At 41.5% G+C, this 20865-nt stretch overlaps 1 protein-coding gene across 2 annotated transcripts in view; it reads left to right on the top strand.

Moving 5' to 3' along the window:
- Positions 1-20865, top strand: part of LOC132974677 (netrin receptor UNC5C-like) — a 241343-nt gene that overhangs the window by 143371 nt on the left and 77107 nt on the right. For both annotated transcript variants that reach the window (XM_061038900.1, XM_061038899.1), the window contains exon 4: positions 5320-5423. In XM_061038900.1, the coding sequence (XP_060894883.1) occupies positions 5320-5423 (104 nt within the window). The remainder of the gene's footprint in view (positions 1-5319; positions 5424-20865) is intronic.

Genomic DNA, 20865 nt, shown 5'->3' with positions numbered 1-20865 from the left:
ACTGTGACAGTATCTTTCTTCCTCATCGTTCTCTCTTTGTCTTTTTTCCTGTCTGTGCGTGTGCCGCTGTGTGTTGTGTGGGTAGCCATGTGGTGGATTTAGGGCTAAAGCTTTGGGTGATTACTCCCATAATGAACCATCATGCTCTGTTCAGGCTGTCATCCCCCACAGGGATTGACTGTATTATGAAGTTATCGTTCAGCCTCAGCAAAAACTCTCTGTCCTCGCATAACTCTCTAAACCAATATAGCTGTACACACAGAATGTGGTAATGATTAGATTTATGCTGCATGAAATTAAACATCATCATTCAGGTGGGAGGAGGTTGTGGAGAATTTACAGATTTCAAAACGTGGTCTATTGATGTACCTAGAGAAAGCAGCCTGCTTGTTCAACTCCAAACAAACCCTCGCCATGATCATTTCTGGATCGCTTTACACATTTCCATATCTTGCATGGCAGAAGAGTTTCAAAATTACGAGGAGAACAGACGACCACTTTCGAGGCTTGCTTCAGTCGTAACTGTGATGTGTATAGTTTCAGCTCGTCTATACAATGACTTTTCATCCACTAATAATTATTAAAAATTACTATTCTGCGGATCAGTCTACACATTTATGCCTTTATTTTTGCATTTTTTTTGGATCGATTTATGCTTTTGCAGTAATTATAGGGTGAATTTAGGTAATATGTGGAACTTGCAAATTTGGACAATTAAGTTTTGAGATCAATCCCTATCCACAATTTTGGGCTTCAGCCACCTAATATTTTATTAAGCTATTAAGTCATTAACATTTCCTTAACAATACAATACAATGCATGATTTGTTCAGTTCAGCATGTGTGCATAACTTTGAAAAGGGCTGACTTTAAACCCCATGTACTTTTTAGCTTACCACATATCCCTCTCCTTGTATTAAGAGTAAAGCTAGTATCCTGATGAAAGAGATGTAATCAAAGTCAGATTGATGGCCAGGCAGTGTGATGGATTGCTGCATGGTTTAAGGAGAGATAAGGCAGATAAATAGAGATGATACAGGGTGGACTCAGGCTGGCACAGGCTTCTGTTGGATGGTTTGTTTCCAAGAGTGGGCTGGACATGAGAAAGTCTTTGATGGGTAAAGACCAAGCAGGTGGTTTTGGGATTAAGAAAGAGTGAGGTGCTCCTGCTGTGTGCTGCCAACATCTCCCTCCATCCTCCTCTTTCTCCCTGCCTCTCATCTTTCAACCATCCACCTGCCGCCCCCACCTTCCCTACACAGCCTACACTCCCATTTCACCTCTCCTCTCCTTTCACTCTGCCTCCCTGTATGTCCGTTAGCCACTGTGAGGTGACTGTCCTGATGAAATAACCGGAGAGAGACTCCGAGTCGGCTGGTTCAGCATTAAAAAATGTTCTATCAAGTGTGTGTGTCTGTGTGTGTCTACAAATAGTGCACAACGGCTGACTGAGAAGGTGATTAAGAGTACACCTGGGAACCAGGGGAGTATAAGGACACAAGGATATCACACACACACACACACACAGACGCACACACTGTGTCTCTCTATGAACGTTTTCTGTATGGTTATAGAAATTTAAGGACGGGGATTTGTCTTCCATCGATGCAGGTATCCTTTACAAACTTACAAAGTGACTCATACTCTTCAAAGTGAAAAAGTTTGTCATAGTTTTTATAAAATCTCAAAGATGGTGTCAGTTACTGCTGCCAGATCAACAAACCTCTGGATATCACTGTGAAGTGCACAGATCATATATCTTGAGCTACATGTAGGATGCCAAAGTAATTCATCATCTTCACTTGCCGACATTTGTCATAAATCTGATACATGACACATAATCATCCAGATGGAAATCTGGCTTGCACACCCACACAGTGACACGAACACCCACATGCATGCCCAATGCACTTATCCATGAACATGTGTACACAAAGTAATATTTGCAGTAATGTACACAAATGCAGATATATACGTTTTGACCAAGTGGCAACCTCTGGAGTTGAAGAATGATGTCAAGGAGAGAGGGCTAAAAAACTGCAGTTCCTCCAGTGTCCACTTGAGGCTGGCTGCAAAAGCCAAGAAATCCCCATTAGAGCCCATAAGAAAATTATGATTTTTACACTAGAATTGCATGTGCTTAAAACTTGGTTCAAAAGATGCATTTAGTATCAATAGCTCATTTCTTTATTGGCTGATTGGTGTGTGTTTTCAATAACTCATCAGTTTTCATTTAATGAAGTCTAAGAGTTATTCAGAAATTTGCATAATTAGGGGCGTGAATGGTCTGATTTTGTTTCTGGACTGGACAACAGTTAGGTGTGGAGAGCACTTCCAATATAGCGACCACCATCTTTGGGCCTCATAACGCCATCTGAGACTACATCCATGTTTTATACAGTCTATGGTTTGAGCACAGAAATGAATACCCCATATTTAGTCTTTTTATGTTTGTTTCATCACTACAGCAAACTTTTAATGCTGTTGGTGTATGTGTACTCAAATGTTTATACAGGACTTGAACGGGTGGAAATGGCAGTTTTTCAGAACTTGTTATTGAGATCATATTGCATCTGTAAAGTCGTGATACTTAGAAAAATCGGATCATAAACCTCGGAGTAACACCCCGAAGATTGGATGAAAAATAAATTCACATTTCCCCACTTCATCCCCTCCATATGTTCTCATTCAGAAATCCATCACACCATCTGATCAGCGCCATAAATAAAGTCACCTGCTAAGTCCTGCAACACTGCAACCACTCTCAGGTTACAGTTTGTTTTATGGCCTTTTCTATGGCAGGCTGATTATTTTAACATGTGTTCAGCTCAGCTGCCAATATGTGGATACATGTATAGCAGCTGTAGATGCAGAGAGACTGGGCAGGGGAGTAGAAAAGCAGTGAATTATGTTTTTTAACTCGGTCCAAATGGTTGAATAAATCAAACTACAGAGAAACGAGGTGAAGAGCAATGCATAGGCCAATATAGACACTTAGATGTCTGTAAGTAGAGTCAAGAAGAGTCTGTTTAACATCTCAAGAATGGCCGTCCCTTTTGAACTCCCAATTCATAAAATACTTTCTATTGTGAACAAACATGTAAAGACAAATGGCAGCAAGACAAACACGGATTCAGAGACAAACACAATGAGCATAAAGATCAGCTGTCCAAAATCGTCGTCATTCTTTCCATCCATTCATCCGTCCACCCACAAGAGGTTTTGTATTTTTTTAACCGCCTTCTCTCTATCCTCCTTCTCTTTGTCTATCCATCCTGTGTTGTTCTTATTTAAATGTCAGGCTAATTGTCTGCTACTGTGAGCATTTTTTATTTTTTTTTTGACTCCTCTTTTGCAATGAAAACAGCTGAGCCCTCTCCCAGACGCTCTGTGAAAGACATGGCAGTGCATTCCATGCTGCTTTGTAATGCTGTCATTTATCACAGCATGTGGACCATTAGTGTGAATCATTTATTGTCTTTGGCGTACTCAAAGAAAAATCCCCCCCAACCCAACTCTGGCAGGTCTATATGGAATGAGAGGAAGGTTTAAATATTGTGCATATTGATTGAGGGGCCAAGTGTTCAACAAAGCAGCCTGTGTTTGGTTTGTGAAGCAGCTGAAGGAGCTACTTAAGAGCAGCATTGTTAGTGTGAGTGTAAAATCTTGTCACTACATTGCGTATCTGCAGGCCCTGTTCCTAACCTTGCGGCTAAGTGTTTTTTTTTCCTTGTGTACATTTCTAAGGTGACAGAGAGTGGGAGAAGTCAACATATGCATGGCTGACTTTTTGCACAAACTCCATAATTACCATGTCAGTGTTGCTGCAGAAATGAGGCGAAACGAGGCCGTTTTACAAGGACGGGGCACCGACTCCTGAACAGCCTTCCTCCCCGCTGACTCACAGGATGCTTTTGCAAAAGGCCTCCCACACACCGCTGATATGATTACTTGTGTTGTTGAGTGTTACGTCTTTTCCAATTAATAGAACAAATAACTTAAAATCAGTACAAATGGTTTAAATGTAAGGGTTACGCACAACAGGTTAATTAAACCAGTTATTGCAACAAGCATTTCCACTGAAAGGATTTATTATAAAATCCATGTTTTATCTAGAATACTTCAAGTTTTAATCCTGCAAATATTGTAAAATGCTCTGTATATTACTGCTATTCACTATTGCAGTCCTCATGGTCAAGGCCAGACGCTAATGCTTTATTTTGAAGGTTGATTTGAAGAAGAAGAAGAAGAATTTATACTTTATTGATCCCGCGAGGGGAAATTCGTTTTTACACTCTGTCTAGTAAACATGCTACACAAACATGAACTGAAATACACACACATGCACAAACAGGATCCTGTGGACATGCACTAATGGAGAGGTCTCAGAGTGGGGGGGCTGCCCACGGCAGGCGCTCCTGAGCTTGTGGGGGGGGGGGGTTAGGTGCCTTGCTCAAGGGCACCTCGGCAGTGCTCAGGAAGTGGCCTGGCACCTCTCCAGCTACCAGACCAATTTCCGGACTTGGTCCGTGCCGGGACCTGAACCGGCGACCTTCCGATTCCCAACCCAAGTCCCTACAGACTGAGCTACTGCCGCCCACATTTGGGGGCTTTTATTTATGCCTTTATTTAGAGACAGGACAGTGGATAGATTCAACCGGTCAGATTCAAATCTGGGCCAACCTTGGAGCACTATAGCCTCCATACATGGGGGGCGCGCACTAACCACTTGGCTACCGGCGCCCCAAGCTAATGCTATATGGCGGTCCTTTGCATGGCAACGTTAGGGAACCCCTTGGCTGACCTAAAAAAAACATTCTCAAACTCGCACACAAATACAGAGACAGAAACAGACAGACAAAGACACACAAATGAAGTATCAAGGGAATAAAAGTGTATTCATGCATTTTTTTAAAGCATTCAAGAGATTCCGCTGTTCTAAAATGTAAGTGGAGGCTTTTTCTCAATCTCTGTGAGGCCCACAGTGATTGTGGGATGGTTAAAAGCCGTTTATCAGGCGAACTGACGGACCTGCGTCTACCAGACGGGGATGAGAGTTCTATAATATAACTATAGGGGCAAAGTCATGGAGGACAAACAGAATCATTTTGCATGTGATTTGGTAATGAATCGGAAGTCAGCAAAGTGATGGAAGTATGTTTTTCCTTTTTTGTGTGTACAAATCAGTCTGTTGTCGGCATTCTGAAAGGTAAATGAGTTATGGAGACCTGGTTGATATGACAATAAAGATGGTTTTAATGTTGGTTTTGGGTTGTTGAGTCAGCATGATAATAAGACCCCACTTTGTCTCTCTCCTCAGACCTGAAGAAGTCCTTCGAACAGGAACCTCTGGGAAAGGAAGTGTCCCTGGAGCAGGAGGTGCTGCTGCAGTGTCGCCCTCCGGAGGGCATACCGGCTGCTGAGGTAGGCACAGTTTCATTGTTAACGACAAAAAAAAGAAGAACATGGAGGGTGTGATTTAAGAAGAACGATCGAGAGAGTGACCTAAGATTATACGACAACATAATGAAGACGAGAGAGAATTAAAAAAAGGGAAAAATTACTCGTCATCCAGTGGAATTAAGTTGAAATTGTCAAAGAAACATGATGTGACACTTTTTGATATTGCCAATGCCTAGAGCTGTGAATGACGGACAGCAGAACAGAGTGTTTTGATGGGTGCTCTGCTCTTTCACTCTCTGTAGTCAGCGGTCAAAGGGTGTGCTGAATGAAAATGCATCCTGACCATTCTTGAATATATTGTCAAATAGCCTCTTTGGCTGGATATCTTTACAAGTGTTAGGTCTAAAGCTAAGACTGATTGGACTGTGTAGCTCATATTAAAGGTCGGCCTTAGTTTCCATTAAGAAACTGCAAAACTGAGAAAAAAATAATAAATTGGGCAAAGTCAATGTTTTTAAGAATAACTAAATCAAAGGTTGGCATTAAATGAATTCACCTTTCGAGGGTTTTGAAACATGTCTCCAAAGTGTTCTCAGAACTAGAAAACTTTTCCTCCTCCCCCCCCCCCCCCCACCACATTGCACACCATCAAGCTTCCTGAACTGTCACAGGGGGGAAATCAAAAAAACAGCCTGAATCCCGTTGTGAGCGACAGTTGCTTGAAAACTCTTCAACGAGGTAACTTATAGTTGCAAAGATTCCAAAGTTTAAACTTAGACTTAAACGTCCCCAGAGAGCCAATTTGAGCTGCATGCACAAGTTACATGAAGAAATCTCAGCCAGTGCGAGAGGCTTAGCCTATATATCGCTGTGTACATTTTTACAGGTTGATTGCTCACTCTCTTACTGTACCTGAGCTCTGCGGGAATTAATGAGGGTATTTAATGAAAGTGGATTGTCTGCTTTCCTTCAAAAGGTTTAAAAAAAAAAGAGTGCATGTTCCTACTCATTAGCATGGGAGTGCTGAAAACTGAGCTGAGGTGAATATAATTGCATTAAAGGAAGGTGAAGGCTTTATTATGGGCAATATGGTAAAATCACATTATTCTTTAGGCTGTTTTAAGTGAGTCACTTACTGCCTTTGATAAGTGGAGTCGACTTTGTGCGGTCAAAGGTTCGCAGCCATGCCGTCGTCTGAACAGCTGAGGATTTTAAATACACTCGTAAATACAGGTGCGGTAAACACATGCACACTCAACACTTCCCCTCTCATTGTAAGATAATATTGTATGCATGCAGTATATTGTCAGCACATCCTCATTTTTATCCACTCATCAAACGTGTTGCAGAGTAAACATCCACTCGGGGAGAGCCACACGCGTCACCTCGCCTCCCCCAGGGCCCTTAACTACAGAGGAGCACGTCATTCACAATCCAGATTGTTCTTTATACGGTCCCCATTTAATCTGGCTGCGCTCCCACCTGAATGGATAAAAAGACATAATTTCATTTAGTCAGTCACCGGGGAAGATCAGCACACAGCACTTGGAGAGAGAGGGGCTGCGCTACCGGATAAGGAGCCTCTGAATCAGGTTTCACTCCTCAGGTTTTGTTAGTCGTTTTCAATTGCACCTAAGTACACAGCTCCCCTGAGGGGGTGAGAGAGAGAGGGAGGGAGGGAGGGGGAGATACTGAGAGAGAGAGGGGTGAGGGAGGCGCTTAGATGGACCGGCATACAAAGAAGAAAAGAAGAATGGGAGAGAAGGAGAAGTGGTTGTGATTGAAAAGACATATTTTCCCGGCCTTTCACTTGTAGAAATCTGTCTTTCTTAAAGCTCCTGTGAGGAACTTTGTGTTTGTGTGGATTTTGGCGCCCCCTGTGGACACACCACTTAATGCATTGCTGATATTGTTTTGTGCATGTAAGTAGTATTCTTTTTTTAAGGGTTTATTTGTGGGCTTGTTATGCCTTTATTTTAAAGACAGGACAGATAGAGTCAGAAACCGGACAGAGAGAGTGCGGGGAACGACATGCGGAAAAAGGAGCCACAAGTCGGATTCGAACCTGAGCCGTCCGCTCTAGAGGACCCCAGCCTCTGTACATTGGGCCTGAGCACTAACCTCCATGCTAACGGCACCCCCAGAAGTAGCCTATTCTTTTTTATCAAAAAATGTCATCCTCCTTTCTTAAGAAGGACCTAAGTTTAACGGTCGTTACTTTTTGTCATGGTAAACTCTTGCTGTTTTTGGCAGTGTGCTTTTTAACGCCTGTTCTGACACCTGACACCCTGCTGCAGTCATTTCAGGCATTAGAAATAACTGGACAATCATAAAAATGCTTCGGTATTTATCTTGTTCTGCTTCACCATCATTTAAAAACTTCTCACAGGAGCTTTAAGAGAGACATCAAGCAAATAATCTGGCAGAATTCAATTCAAATAACTTTTATTTATTTGTGCAAATATCACTACTTTTACATGAGCAGGTGCAAAATCAGCAAATATTTAGGTTCCACTTTGTCCACAGGGGGCGCCAAAAGTCCCGTACAGCAGCTTTGAATTTAACTGATTTTGACACAAAAAACATGGCGGCTTATTTTAATTGTTGTCACAGTTACAACCTGTGTTCCTCCATCTTCAGGACAAATCTCCACACTAATGGCTCATTATGACTGCTGCCTGTCTGCTTTTACAGGCAGTTTTAACACATCACCTTTAAACACAAAGACATGTTTACACACACACACACACACACACAATCAGACACACAATCAGACACACTTACACTGAAAGCTATTTTCCCCACTGTGTTCAATTTGCTACTTTTTTCCATTCCTTTCTCCCGTCATAATGGGATCTCAGGGCAAATGGATTGGTCCGTCTCCCCTGTCTGCTGAAGCTGATTAGAAGGATTTAGGTTTAAAACCTGCTGATGACCTCAGGTTGTAGCCCTGCCTTTCGTTTTTTTTTCTACCTTCTATGACTTTCTATTTCTCTCACTTCTTATCACACTTCTTCTCTTTGACATTCACATTCTTTATTTCCTGCACCCCCCCCCTCTCCATAAGTCCTCCACATACACAACAATCGTATTGTTGTTGTTGTCTTTTGATTGACAGTTGTTGGTGTCCTGTGACCTCTCTTGAAATGTTCTAATATTAGTCGTTGCGGTTGCCGAGTTGAGCGGTTGACGACTGTTGTAAAGTTGTCAAAGTGATAGGGTTGTTGCCCTGTTATGTGACACGCATATCGTAATGCCCAGCTGGCATCACGTGGCTGTCAACATGCCGAAACCGAAAAAAATCCTTGACTCCATTAACACACATGCAAACACACACACAGACACAGTTTACATTCGTATTCGCGACAGCATCCACACTCACAGACGCACATATACCGAAAGCATGACAGGAGTTGCACTTAAGGAAAGATTAGCCCGGGAACATTTTAACTGCTGCACAACTGTTAGCCTTGAGAGGTCAGGGTCAAACCAATCCAAGATCTCAAAGAAAACGTCCACACGCCAAGCCAATGCACCATTATTTCCTCTTCACTTTGCTCTGACAGGACAGCTCGTGTCATCAGTCAGTCTCGTCTTCTTGTTTTTCTTTTTTTCTCTCTCTCTTTCAGTCCAAAAGCTCCTGAGAGACACAATTTGAAGCATTGTGAAATCCTTGAGAAACATCTAAATCTCTTTAGACTGCGATAGAAAGCCTTTCAAAAGCTAACGGAAAGCTATTGGATTCAGCGGGGAGGGTTCAACAGTTCAACACACAGAGGCTTTATGGACACAGATGGTGAATTGAGAGAACGTGCAACAAGTACAGAGCAATGTTCACTTTCCATGAAAAGTCCTTCCCATCTGATTTGATTTCTTCCTAGTTTGGTTTGTGGTTTTTGTAAAACTTCTTATATTTCTGAAAATTCTTTCATCGCCTGAGGTGTTGCGCATCAAAATGTCTTAAGCTGAAAACAAGCAACGTACTGAAATTTTCAACTGGGCTGCAGTATGTTTTTCTCTGGAAGTGTTGCAAGGCTTCATTAGGACATGGAGGTCAGCAAAGTCTGACAGCAAGAACACATTTTATTAAGAGTAGGAGTGACCCCGCAGGCCAGGCGAAGCCAGCAGACAGCGCAGAGCAGGTGGGGTTATGGATTTGTGTGTGTGCGTTGTGTATGTGAGTGTCTATGTGAATATTTGTCTATGTGCCTGTCTGCGTCTGTCTCTTGAGTGTGAGTGATTAGCCCAGCTGCAGTGAAATAAACACATCAGTGTGTGGTGACAGGCCCTCCACGTGTCTAGCCCTAACACACACAAACGCTCAGGCACACACTCAAACACACACAGCTTTAGACAGTAACTGGATATGTGTCTGGAGCCGGGTCAAGTTCCTGTCACATTCTTAACCTCTCCATCCACAGCCCCAAATAAGGGCGAGTTATTTTCTGGATAATGTCTTTTAATAAATATATCCATTCTTTGTCTGAGTGTAGTCTTACATGTGGACACAGCCATACGTTGAGACAAAAACATGTTTTATTCACCTTAAGCCTCCTATTTGGCTCTGACATCATCTTTAGGGTGCAGGCTGAAGTGCTGCTACATGGTGTACTCATGAATTATCTGATTAAAGGTAGAGTATGACATTGTAACATGTCACCACTTCCCAGTTGATCAGCATGAGAAAAAAACATGTTAAATTAGCCCCTTAGCTTCAAAAGACAACAGCTAATGTTAGCATGCATCTTGTTCCTAGCTAAGATAACTTTCCCTTCTGTATCTTGCAACATAATAAATAGTGTTTTACCCATCGGCTACATGAAGACAAAAGCAAGTGTAAGTAGGCTATTCAACTAATTTCTACCGACCATGAGGAGTTTACACTTTATCTTTTGTATCTTGTGATTTAAGGAAAATAAAACCTGTTTTGATAGCTATTATTATCTGTAATCCAACAGAAAAAATCTTGATGACTTTCTTTTAATTCATGTTTTTTTTTGTTTCTTGTAACATTAAAATTTAGAAAACTAGTTGATAACTCTTTTAGCTACATTTAGACAACAGCAAATGTTAGCATCGTACTTCTGAGCTGAACTGTTTCTAAGTATTTAAACTTTTTTGAGCAACGTTCAAAATTCAAACGTGTTTGATGACCCATAAACTTTAACTAGACAACAACAACTGGAAGCTTTCAAGAAGGCTACTTGAAATGTGACTTTACACGAGTTCTCAAAAATCAGGTAATATCAGGGAAGGTAAAACAAGATAACCCTTTAGCTCCAATTAGACAGCAGCAAATGCTAGCATACAGCTCTCAACAAGCTAACATAGCTTTAGCTTTCATTTACACCCTTCATTTTATGTCTTGATACATTAACAAAGTAAGTCTGATAACCATTAGCTTACCATAAGACAATGGCTAAAGTTAGCATTCGCTATATCCTAGCATACTTAACATATTATGCTAATTTGGGGCCTTCCCTCTTGTATCTTGTATTGGTAAAATATGCTAGCACTCTATTTCTAGCTAAGTGTTGACATGTTTCTGGCTGGATGCTAATGTTAACTGTTGTTTTACTTTAGAATAAAAAAAGTGCAGCCTATTTTAAACTTGAGATAGGGCAAGAATACCCTGAAATACCCCTGAAAGACAGCATTATCATAATAAGCATTTGTGTTTCTAAACCTTAGCATAACTAGTCGGTGTGTAGACTTGATATATGTTCAACAAGAAATCTTAACATTTGGCATACATATTACATATATTGAAGTAATAATTCATTGTTGGACCTATTGCTGCCAGTTCTTAGCTGTATGTAGTTGGTTACATCGTACAATACAAAGTCTTCAAACCTCTAAAAACACACATTAAGCCTCTGACCACCCTCGTGGTGGGTCTGTACGTTCTGCTTTGTGGATGACTGTCTGTCTCTACCAGTGTGGGATAAGTCTGGACACATGCATTCGTGCAATTACCCAATGTGTTTGGGTGTTCTTGTGTTTGTATGGGTGTGTCTCTGTGTGCATGAATGACTCGTCGTGATGTAAATCACAGCAGACTTTTCTGTCAGAAGGCATCAGCGGTTTGGTGTGGCCAAACCCCCAACGGCTACCTCACTCTCACACTCGTGGAGTTCTACTGTACACAGTACGCAGTAGGTTTCAGTCCCTGAAGTCATTATTGTGAATGTGTCATGTGATGACATTTACTAGCAGAATCTTCCTGGAGGTTATAACGTCAGTGCTGGTGGAGTGTTCTGAGTGGACAGCGAAGGTGACAGAGCGAATTAAACTGTCTAAATAATAAGACTTACTCGCTTTCTGTGGCCAGAGATAGAAGCAGATATGTGGAAGTCCTTTCGCTTTTAAACCGCCGCAAGAGCATGAGTTAAATTTTTCTTCTGGATTTTTTGAACACCACAAAATAAACCACTTACATGTTCTGAATACACCCAAAATGCATATTCAACCTTCCATCTAAAGCTTTGTCAAAGGATTTTAAGCTTAAATAGGTCTATTTCCAGGATATAAATATCTAGCAGACGTCACAAATGTGAATTTTTGGACGTGTATGTCTGAATAAACAGAATTGAATAAACCTGAAGAGAGTAAGAAGAGTCTATAGATAGAACTTTAATATCAAATAAAGCAGTGCTTCACAATATGTGTGACCACAGCACCAGTGGAATTGAAATCATTGTCATCCTGTCCATCTCTTCTCCAGAGAGAAACACACACATGTTGGTTCACCTATGTGTGTGTGTGTGTGTGTGTGTGTGTGGTCCTGTGCACAAAAAAACAATTTATGTAATGCTGCTTCCCCGATAGATCCTCACCTTAATCCTCTTTGAGCGAGCATAGTAAGCCCCACGGCTCATCTCCCATCACATTTTACCTTGATCCTCAACCTCTGTCAGAAATCATCAAGGTAATCCACAGATTAGTCAGCAATCTTTTTTCTATTCCGACTGCCGGGGTGAATTATCAAAACGGTGTTAAGATTATTAAAACGCTGTTCTGATGGTTTATCACTGAGGAGTAATTTACAAATGGAGGCAGATGAGACGGAGCCTTTGGTGTTGTTGTGGTAATGGAGGTATTGTGGTTAGCTGGTGGTGATGTACAGTATATAGAGACGGATTATGATCATTATCTAATGATGCGTGTGCTCCAACACACGAACGGATATGCACAGAAATGCACAATGTACTTTATCGCCTTCACTCCTTGTACTGTACGTCAGTGCAGTCTTTTAAAAGCACTTTGTATTTCAGCAGCCTTGAGAGGCTTTTCATCCTGTAATAAGCTGTGTCAGTAAATTCAGGCATTAGTCAGATCCCACTCCAGAGCCAGCAGACTGTGCAGAACTGAATTGGAAATGCGTATTTTCCATCGCAGAAGCGCTGCCTGAGTTACCAGACTTCCTCACTGATTTATTATATCCACTACTCTCTCTTTCCCTCTTTATTAAGTAAAAAAAAAGTGTGGTAGGTTTAAGCACTTCAGTTCCAATCACTGGTTCAGTCTAGACTTAGACCCTGAAATATTTATTGTCTGCAGAATATTCTTTAGAAAAAAAAAAGTTTCATTTTGCAGTTCTTTTCTTTATCTACTGCTGATTCTGGTGCTTGCTTAGTGTGCAGATAATTACTGTAAAAAAACACTTATCTCACATGCTTATCTTGGCTTCCTGACAAGTGTCAGAGTTCTGCTATTTCAGAGTTATGACTGCAATCACGAACAGTCCATCCACCCGTGGTCGAGGCCATTTAAAGCAACTATCAATCACAATCCAAAGAAAGAAGCTTCTCATTACATAAAGTCACCCTGTGTTTTGTTTCTTTGCTGACGACTCAACCTTCTCCCCCTCAGCGAGGACAGGAAGTCTGCAGGCTGGTGATCATATAGTTTCAGTTCTCTGTGGTCTGAGGTCTGAGGTTTTGAGTCTTTTTTCAAACGTGGACTTTGTTCTTTTGTGTGTATGGTATGTAAAGTGATGAGTGGGTGTGTGTGTGACTCAGAAGTCTGAGGGTTGGAGATAATGAACGCTTTTGTGTGGATCCCCCTCTTCATTCCCCAAAATTAGGAGAACCTTCTCTCTCTCCCCCCCTTTCATTATCTACTCAGATGCTTTTGCAAACACAACACAACAGTCTTCCTTTGCATTTAATGTCTTCCTGGCAGGGCCAAGAGTTTAAACGTATAATATGCAGCTTTTAGAGTAGATGTGCAGTCGATGTTGCACTGTAGCACCAGACCAAAACAAAGCTTTTCATTGGCCATATGTCCACTGTCCCTCAGGGCACAGTTTCTCCTCCTCCCCCTCCCTGAGGATTCTGACTGAGACCAGCCATTTGAAGAACAGGAGAACAGATCTCCATTCAGAGTTTATTCAGTTATTATTTCTTTGAGGAAAGTATTTTCTTCCATTTGGAAAGTTTGTTGGTTCTCCTTGAATTGCGTTCTTGCAACAAAACTCTGCCACTGTGCCTCTACATACTGCGTCTTTTAGAGGGCGGGGCAGGGCTAACGATTGGATGGGGACTGATTCAAGTGGGGGAAAAAAGCATGCATGAAACATGTTTAACCCTCATACACAAACCGAAATGTCAATGTCAAAATGTCTTATCAGTGTGAACACAGAGCTAACAAACCCAGAGGGAGTTTGACTTCACTCTCTGTTATTACAGATTAAAATGTTGCATTATATTCCTTTAATTGAGTTAAAGTTAAAATGCCAATCCTTCACTTTGTTTTTAAAATGAATGAACCATTTATACAGATTTTTTGTTTCTTTCACTAAATCTTGCACTGTTTCCCAAATCCACTATTTTCTTGGTACTTCTCTGAGCTTTCTTGTGTGTCTCTCCTTTGGTCATTTTGCACTTTGTCTCTTTCTGTCACCATCGCTGTCTCTCAGTCTCCCCCCATCCCCCCCCCCCCCCGCACCCTGTCTTTTCTGACACAGTTCCTGGACAGAGCTGTGTGGATCGGCGATGACATGACAGTGTAGTGTGCAGACTGCATTGTCAGGCAGCTAGCCGCGTGCCGCCCTCGGCTGTCCTGACAGAATAGTCATGGATGAATGAACACGCTGGTTTGACACAGGTTGTGAGAGTGTCAAATAAGAAAAACTCTGTTCCGCGCTAGTCTGTCAAGTTTGAGGAATTGTCGGACCTTGTAAGTCTTTTAGGATCTCAAAGAAACTGTACACACAAAACTTTAACATCCAAAGGGTTCAGTGTATTCCCATACGTCTTATAGTAATAATAATAATACAATCAACTTATTAGAAACCTCTTTGTCAAACAATTAAGCAGCTAAAAATAGTTCTCAGTCTTACTGCTGTGATATAATTTGAAAGGCTTAACTGCGGGAGCAAATGGGGAAGTAAATTCCTCATTTGGGACCCAGATTGAAAAAGTTTAATAAGCCAGGGCTTTGAATAATTGCTACCAATTAATTGCTTTTAACTTACATCACTATTGAGTTAAGTAGTCTGCAGCAAGTTACTAAAGGAGGTCATTGTCGGAACAATTAATATCTCTCATAACTGCGAGTGTGATAGTAACGAGGCATTATCAGATGATGACCGCGACGTCTATAGCCGAGAATATCTTTGAAATGAAATATGATTTACTCCTATCTGATTGTCAAGTCCATTATTGCTACCACTCAGTCCTCCATTTACTACTACGCAAAATGTGTTTGATATCAAATGTGACTCCATTTATGCTGAGCCATATTAACCGCAATACTGCTTACACTCTGCAATCGTATTGAATCATTAGCTTATCAAACACTCTGCCAAGAAGCTCGCGGCACTATTGATGCTTTGCTGATTTCAGAGGCATAAGTCTTTCAAAGGAAGGATGGCTGTGGGCTACTTATGTGTGACCTTGCAGAGGCCGATGTACAGCACTTAGAGGTAAGATGCTCCTTCGGTTCTTCGGGGAGCCATAAAGAAGAGAATATGCTGATTATGAAAGCGTCTGCTGTCTTTTTGTTGGTGCAAAATGTAAAGTACCTGCAGCACTTTGATGCACGGCTATGTGCAGGCTGTGAGGTTTTTTTAAGAGGTGGAATTTACCAGCAGGTTGGAGTATTCTGTTGAAAAATTTGTTTTTTTATGCCTGAAGCATTTAGATTCATAGAGTTGAAAGCCTATCAGGTCATAGAGACTGGAGGTAAGAAAAATGTGCACACAGGCAAAGTCGAGGGATGGCTAGACATAGTTATATGCACAATGTTTCTTCCACGTCACTAACCAAATAGTGCAACTCCACAGCGCCTGCAACAGTAACTTTGTGTTTTTGTCCATTTTTGCGCGCCCCCACTGGACAAAGAAGCACAACTTACAACTTTCCTGTTTGTCCTATATATGTGTAGCTGACAGTTTCCACATAGTCCGTGCACACTGCGTTCTGTCAGCGCCAGGGTTTTGCTCTATTGGATGACAGCGCCCTGCCCCGCCGGGTCACTTTCTGGAGTGTGAGCGCAGCCATGATAAACACAAACATCATGTTGTTGTTCATTCGCTGCCTGTTTTGATATAATGTTGATAAAGTGAAGAAAAATACTATTGTATTGTATGAGTCCGTAAATTGTGTTTCATTTTGGAAATTGACCGTTTCCTTACTTGACTTCCTGTCCTGCTCGATCTATTCTCTCCAGCCTGACGCTTGATTGCAGCGAGGTCTGTCGGAATTAGACTTAAGGTGATAGTAACTTCTGATTTCTGAAGGTTCCTGGTCTTGGGCTACCTGTGACTTACACCATGCTCTCTTCAGGTGTAGCTGCTCAAAGTAAACCACCTGATGTACAATCTGAATGTAACTCAGAGGGGATGTCACTTTCTAAATAGAGTATTTTCTAGCAGAGGAACCAGTCATTTTATTTCCTTTAATACATGTCTATCTGGTTGTTTATTTTTTACCAAGCTCATACTTTACACTTTACATCCTTTTAACGAAATGCAACAGTGCCAAACATGGGGGTCTGGCATAGTTCAGCTGACCCGGCTAATAAAGCAAAGCTGATTTTGTTATTGGGCGGTTTTAATAACACTGGAGAGCTGGAGAGTCAATTAAAAAGGATTAGCGAGGCCCCAATCAGCTCAGAGCCTCTTCATGCTTTAATGATTATGGAGTGTCATCAGTACTCCTACACTGTACACTCAACCAGCTCTGACACACACACACACACACACACACACACACACACACACACACACACACACACACACACACACACACACGTTAAAACATGCGCATAAATGACTGCAACACTTACACAGATCTGTGTTTTAATGATAGGGTTAGATTTCCACTCATAACACATGCATTTGTGAAGTGCACGCACTGATACATATTATTTTATTACATGATTTTAATGTGTGCAGAAGATTGGATTTGAGAAGTATTTGCAGTTCTTTGCACTGAAAGAAAAAGTGTTTACAAAAAGCAAACCGAATGTGTCACTTGACTGTGTATAAATATGGACAGCACCTCTATGTCTCCTTTCACTGACTGAAGTAAAGCCAAAATAACCTCATGACGAGAGCAGACATATTGAACTGGTGACGTCATTTTGAGCCATGACATACTCTAAGGCAGTGGTGCCCAAAGTGGGGGTCGCAAGACACTGAGGGGGGTCTCAAGATTCCTTCCCAAAACATATGAAAATTCTGCTATTTTCCCCCTGCTATAAGGGATCTGGCTGCTGGAACCCTAGAATCGACATTAACACACATGAAGCACACGTTTAACTTAAGGATGCAATTTCAGGGATTCCTCTAGTCGGTACAGTCCACAACAGAACATGTTCTTGAGTTCCTTTGGAGAAGGTGATCACGCTTTTGGAATATGTTTTGTTATTTTTTATCATGTTTCCACTCTCCTGTCCTCGCCTAATCCTGCTAATCTAGTTGAGAACGCTGCGACGGTCATCATTTGTCGAAAGAGCTGTCAATCAATGACGTTACATCAGCTCTTTTTTTTGCATTAAATAACTAATTAAAACAAAACTACTCTAAAAAATGAATCATTGCACATCAATCAGCATGATAATAACTATCATGACAGAATGCAGGTTTGACAAAAAATCATTTTATGTGTATTCTAACTCCCTAGTTTGACCCATGTCTCAGCCGGGTGTTTGACCTTTACTGACGCCAGCCAGCAGGGGGAGCGCTAAATATTTCAGCTTCACTCCCAGGCAGCTGTTGCTCTGTCCATATTAATATACAGTCTATGGTGTTGTGTAAAGGGAAAAATATTGGGTAAGAATCGAGTCACTTTGTTTTCATTCACACATCGTTGAAATATTGTGATTTGAACATGAACCTGTTTGCAATCAGAGACACGGCTGGTGGGTGAGTGAGACAAAAAGAGGACAACAAAGGTTTTGTTTTCCGTCTCATGATTTCTACCTTAATTATGCTTTCTTTTGAATCACAAAAACAGCTTGACTACAGCGAGCCTGCGACAGATACGGTGGATTTGTGTTGATTACTGTCATCCTGTAAAAGGTATCATGAGGACCAACATTTTTTTTTGTCCCACTGGGAGTGGAGTTAGACATAAAAAGGGAAATTAAATGTAAATTATTTGACCACAAAAAGTCCAAATAAATCACAGAAAGTCTTCGTCTGACTGATTAATGTTAATTCGTCTGACATAATTTCCAATCGCTTTGGATCGAGCACAGTAACCAAAGAAAACAGAACAATTTGACTGAAATTACTGAGCAATAAATCTCTGCATGGAAAGTCCAAAAAATGAAGCACACTTAGCCGCTCTCCAGTCTCCATAAAAGCATTCTTTCTTAGATGAGTCAGACATGATACTTCACAGGTGTTTTTAAGGTCATAATGCTGAACCACTTAAAATCCTCTTCAGCAGTCTGGGTCCTGCGGTTTTCTTCTGCACACTCTCCCATTGCTCTGACTTTTGTCTCACCACTTTTGCTTTCTCTATTTCTCCCTCTCTGTCTCCGCTTCTTTTGCATCTTTCACCTCCTTCCGCCTCCTGCTGTATAGCCGTCAGTGATGTTAAAATACTTACCGAGCGGGAGGGGTTCGGACAGAAATGTGGAAAAAACATCACGGTCCAGAGGTGCAAAGAAAGCAACAGAGACAGACGTACAAGAGGGGCTTCAACACTTTTACAGCACTGACCCGTAACCATGCACAGAGGTGTTCTATAATTTAACAAGCTGTCAATCATTTCAACACACAGGGCCAAGGGAAACAAGGAAAGTCAGTCAGACAACAGACAAGCTTTAAGGTACTCCATAAAAATAAAAAAAAACCCGTCCTGTGTCTGTTTTAAGCGCTTACACAATACGTGATAAATTGACTCATTTTGGGCCCCATCCCCCTCTACTGGTAATCCTAAGCAAAATCCCATTTTCAAATAGTTCTAAAGATGATCTCGGACGATTTTCCTGTGGTGTGAGGTGAGTTAAGAGCATAGACTGTAAATATTAAAGGACACAGCCTGAGTGACGTCACCCATCTGTTCCTGCAGGGGGCTCTGGAGGCTCATTAGCAGCAGCCGCCATGTTGGAAATCCTGTCTCAGTCTAACTTTCAGTCAACAGGCTGAGAGCTGGAGCTGAGGCGGGTTTTAAGCCTATTGAATTCAACACAGGCCGCTGACCTTACATTTCACCGTTATGTTTCACTCCGCTGTTCATCTCCTTACACTGGCTCCCAGTTACTGCTCACATCATATTTAAAACTCTGCTGCTCGCTTACAAAACAGCGACAAAAACGTTGTTACTTTAACTCTCTCATCCACCTAAGTCTCTGACTAGACTCTTCTCCTCTGTCGCCCCCCAGTGGTGGAATGAACTTCCAAACTCCTTTCAATCTGCAGAGTCCCTCTGCCCTCTACAGCAGGCAATACCGCTTACAAAACAGCGACAAAAACGTCTCCTCCTTCCTTTAACTCTCTGATCCAGGTCTACACTCCCTCCCCCCCACTACGCTCTGCCGATGAAAGGCGTCTGATCCAACCTTCACAACAGGGTCCTAAGACGCTGACTAGACTCTTCTCCTCTGTCGCCCCCCGGTGGTGGAATGAACTTCCAAACTCCATGTGATCTGCAGAGTCCCTCTGCGCCTTTAAGAAAAAGCTAAAGACCCAGCTCTTTCATGAATACCTACTAACTTAATGATGATGGTCTCCATATTATTGATGATGATGATGGTAATGACGATGGTTTTTGTTTGATAACGACGACTTATAAGATGGTTTCTATACTGATTAGAGCTCTCCAGAACTGCCCTCAATGTTGTGCTTTGCCTCTGGTCACTTCCTGTCAGCACCTGTGTGTCCAATCAGACTCAAAGCTGATCGTTTGCTCTTACTGACATTGTTCCCTTTTCTCTAGATCCTTGCTTGTGTTGTTCTTACTCTCTGATGTACGTCGCTTTGGATAAAAGAGTCTGATCAGTGAATTGTAGAATTGTAGAATGTTGTTCTCGTCCCCTTTTGTCCAAAAATTCAAAATTCTTGGGATATTTCCACAAAGTAAACTCGAGTTTCTCACTCACTGTAGACAGTCATGACTCAGAGAGACATTTACAGAGGATATACTGGATTTCTGCTGTTTTGATGTGTAAAATGTCGCCTCTAAGTATAGACATTTATTGATTTCTACCATTCACACACATGCTTTTTTTCCCATTATGTTCTTTGTATTTTTTTATACTTGCCTTAAAAATGAACTTAACTATTACTTCAGCTTATTTACCACATTACACCCATCGCTCATGTATTCTTAGTGTGTAGTGTTTGGCCTTGTGACATCCAGAGCTCACAGATTAGATATTTTAAAAAACAGGAGACATCAAGATTTTTTTTTTTTTTTTAAACTTCTCTATCTCTGACTTCATCTGTCACTCTCGTAACACGATTCCCATTTGAACTTTTCTCCGCTGACACCCGGGGGTGTTGACTCTGAGTCTGACTGTTAATAGGTCAGCGTCTGTTTGGGGAAAACGTTTCCCCCGACGCGTCTGAGCCGTTGAGTGGATTTGGATGTTTTTCGCTCTTCCTCTAATGATTTGAGCCCTGGGTCTCATTTCAACTTTCCATCCCCTCCCCTAACACTCTCACCCCAAACTGTCATATCTGTGTTTCTTTCTCCTCCTCCCTTCAGCGACCAGCTCTGCTATCACAGTCCCCCATGCATTTTCATCCTCACAGCTCCGAGTTGGAGTCTGTTTACTCAGTTTGTTTGTTCTGGTTTTTTTTTGTGTGTATTCATTTCAATTTCCTGTTTTCTCTCTCTTTCTCTTCTTGTCTCCTTCCAAACTCGGTAAGCAGTGACTTGTATTTTTAAGACTCTGTGAAAAGACATGAATTCATGATATTTCAGAATGCCAATAAATGAATAATGAATGAATGAATGTGTGATGCCTCACTGATAGTGTTTTTGAAGCCTTTAAAGGAGGC

This window comes from Labrus mixtus, chromosome 5 (genome assembly GCF_963584025.1).
Source record: "Labrus mixtus chromosome 5, fLabMix1.1, whole genome shotgun sequence".
Taxonomy (NCBI): Eukaryota; Metazoa; Chordata; class Actinopteri; order Labriformes; family Labridae; genus Labrus; species Labrus mixtus.
This window is presented reverse-complemented; position numbering and strand designations above follow the sequence as displayed.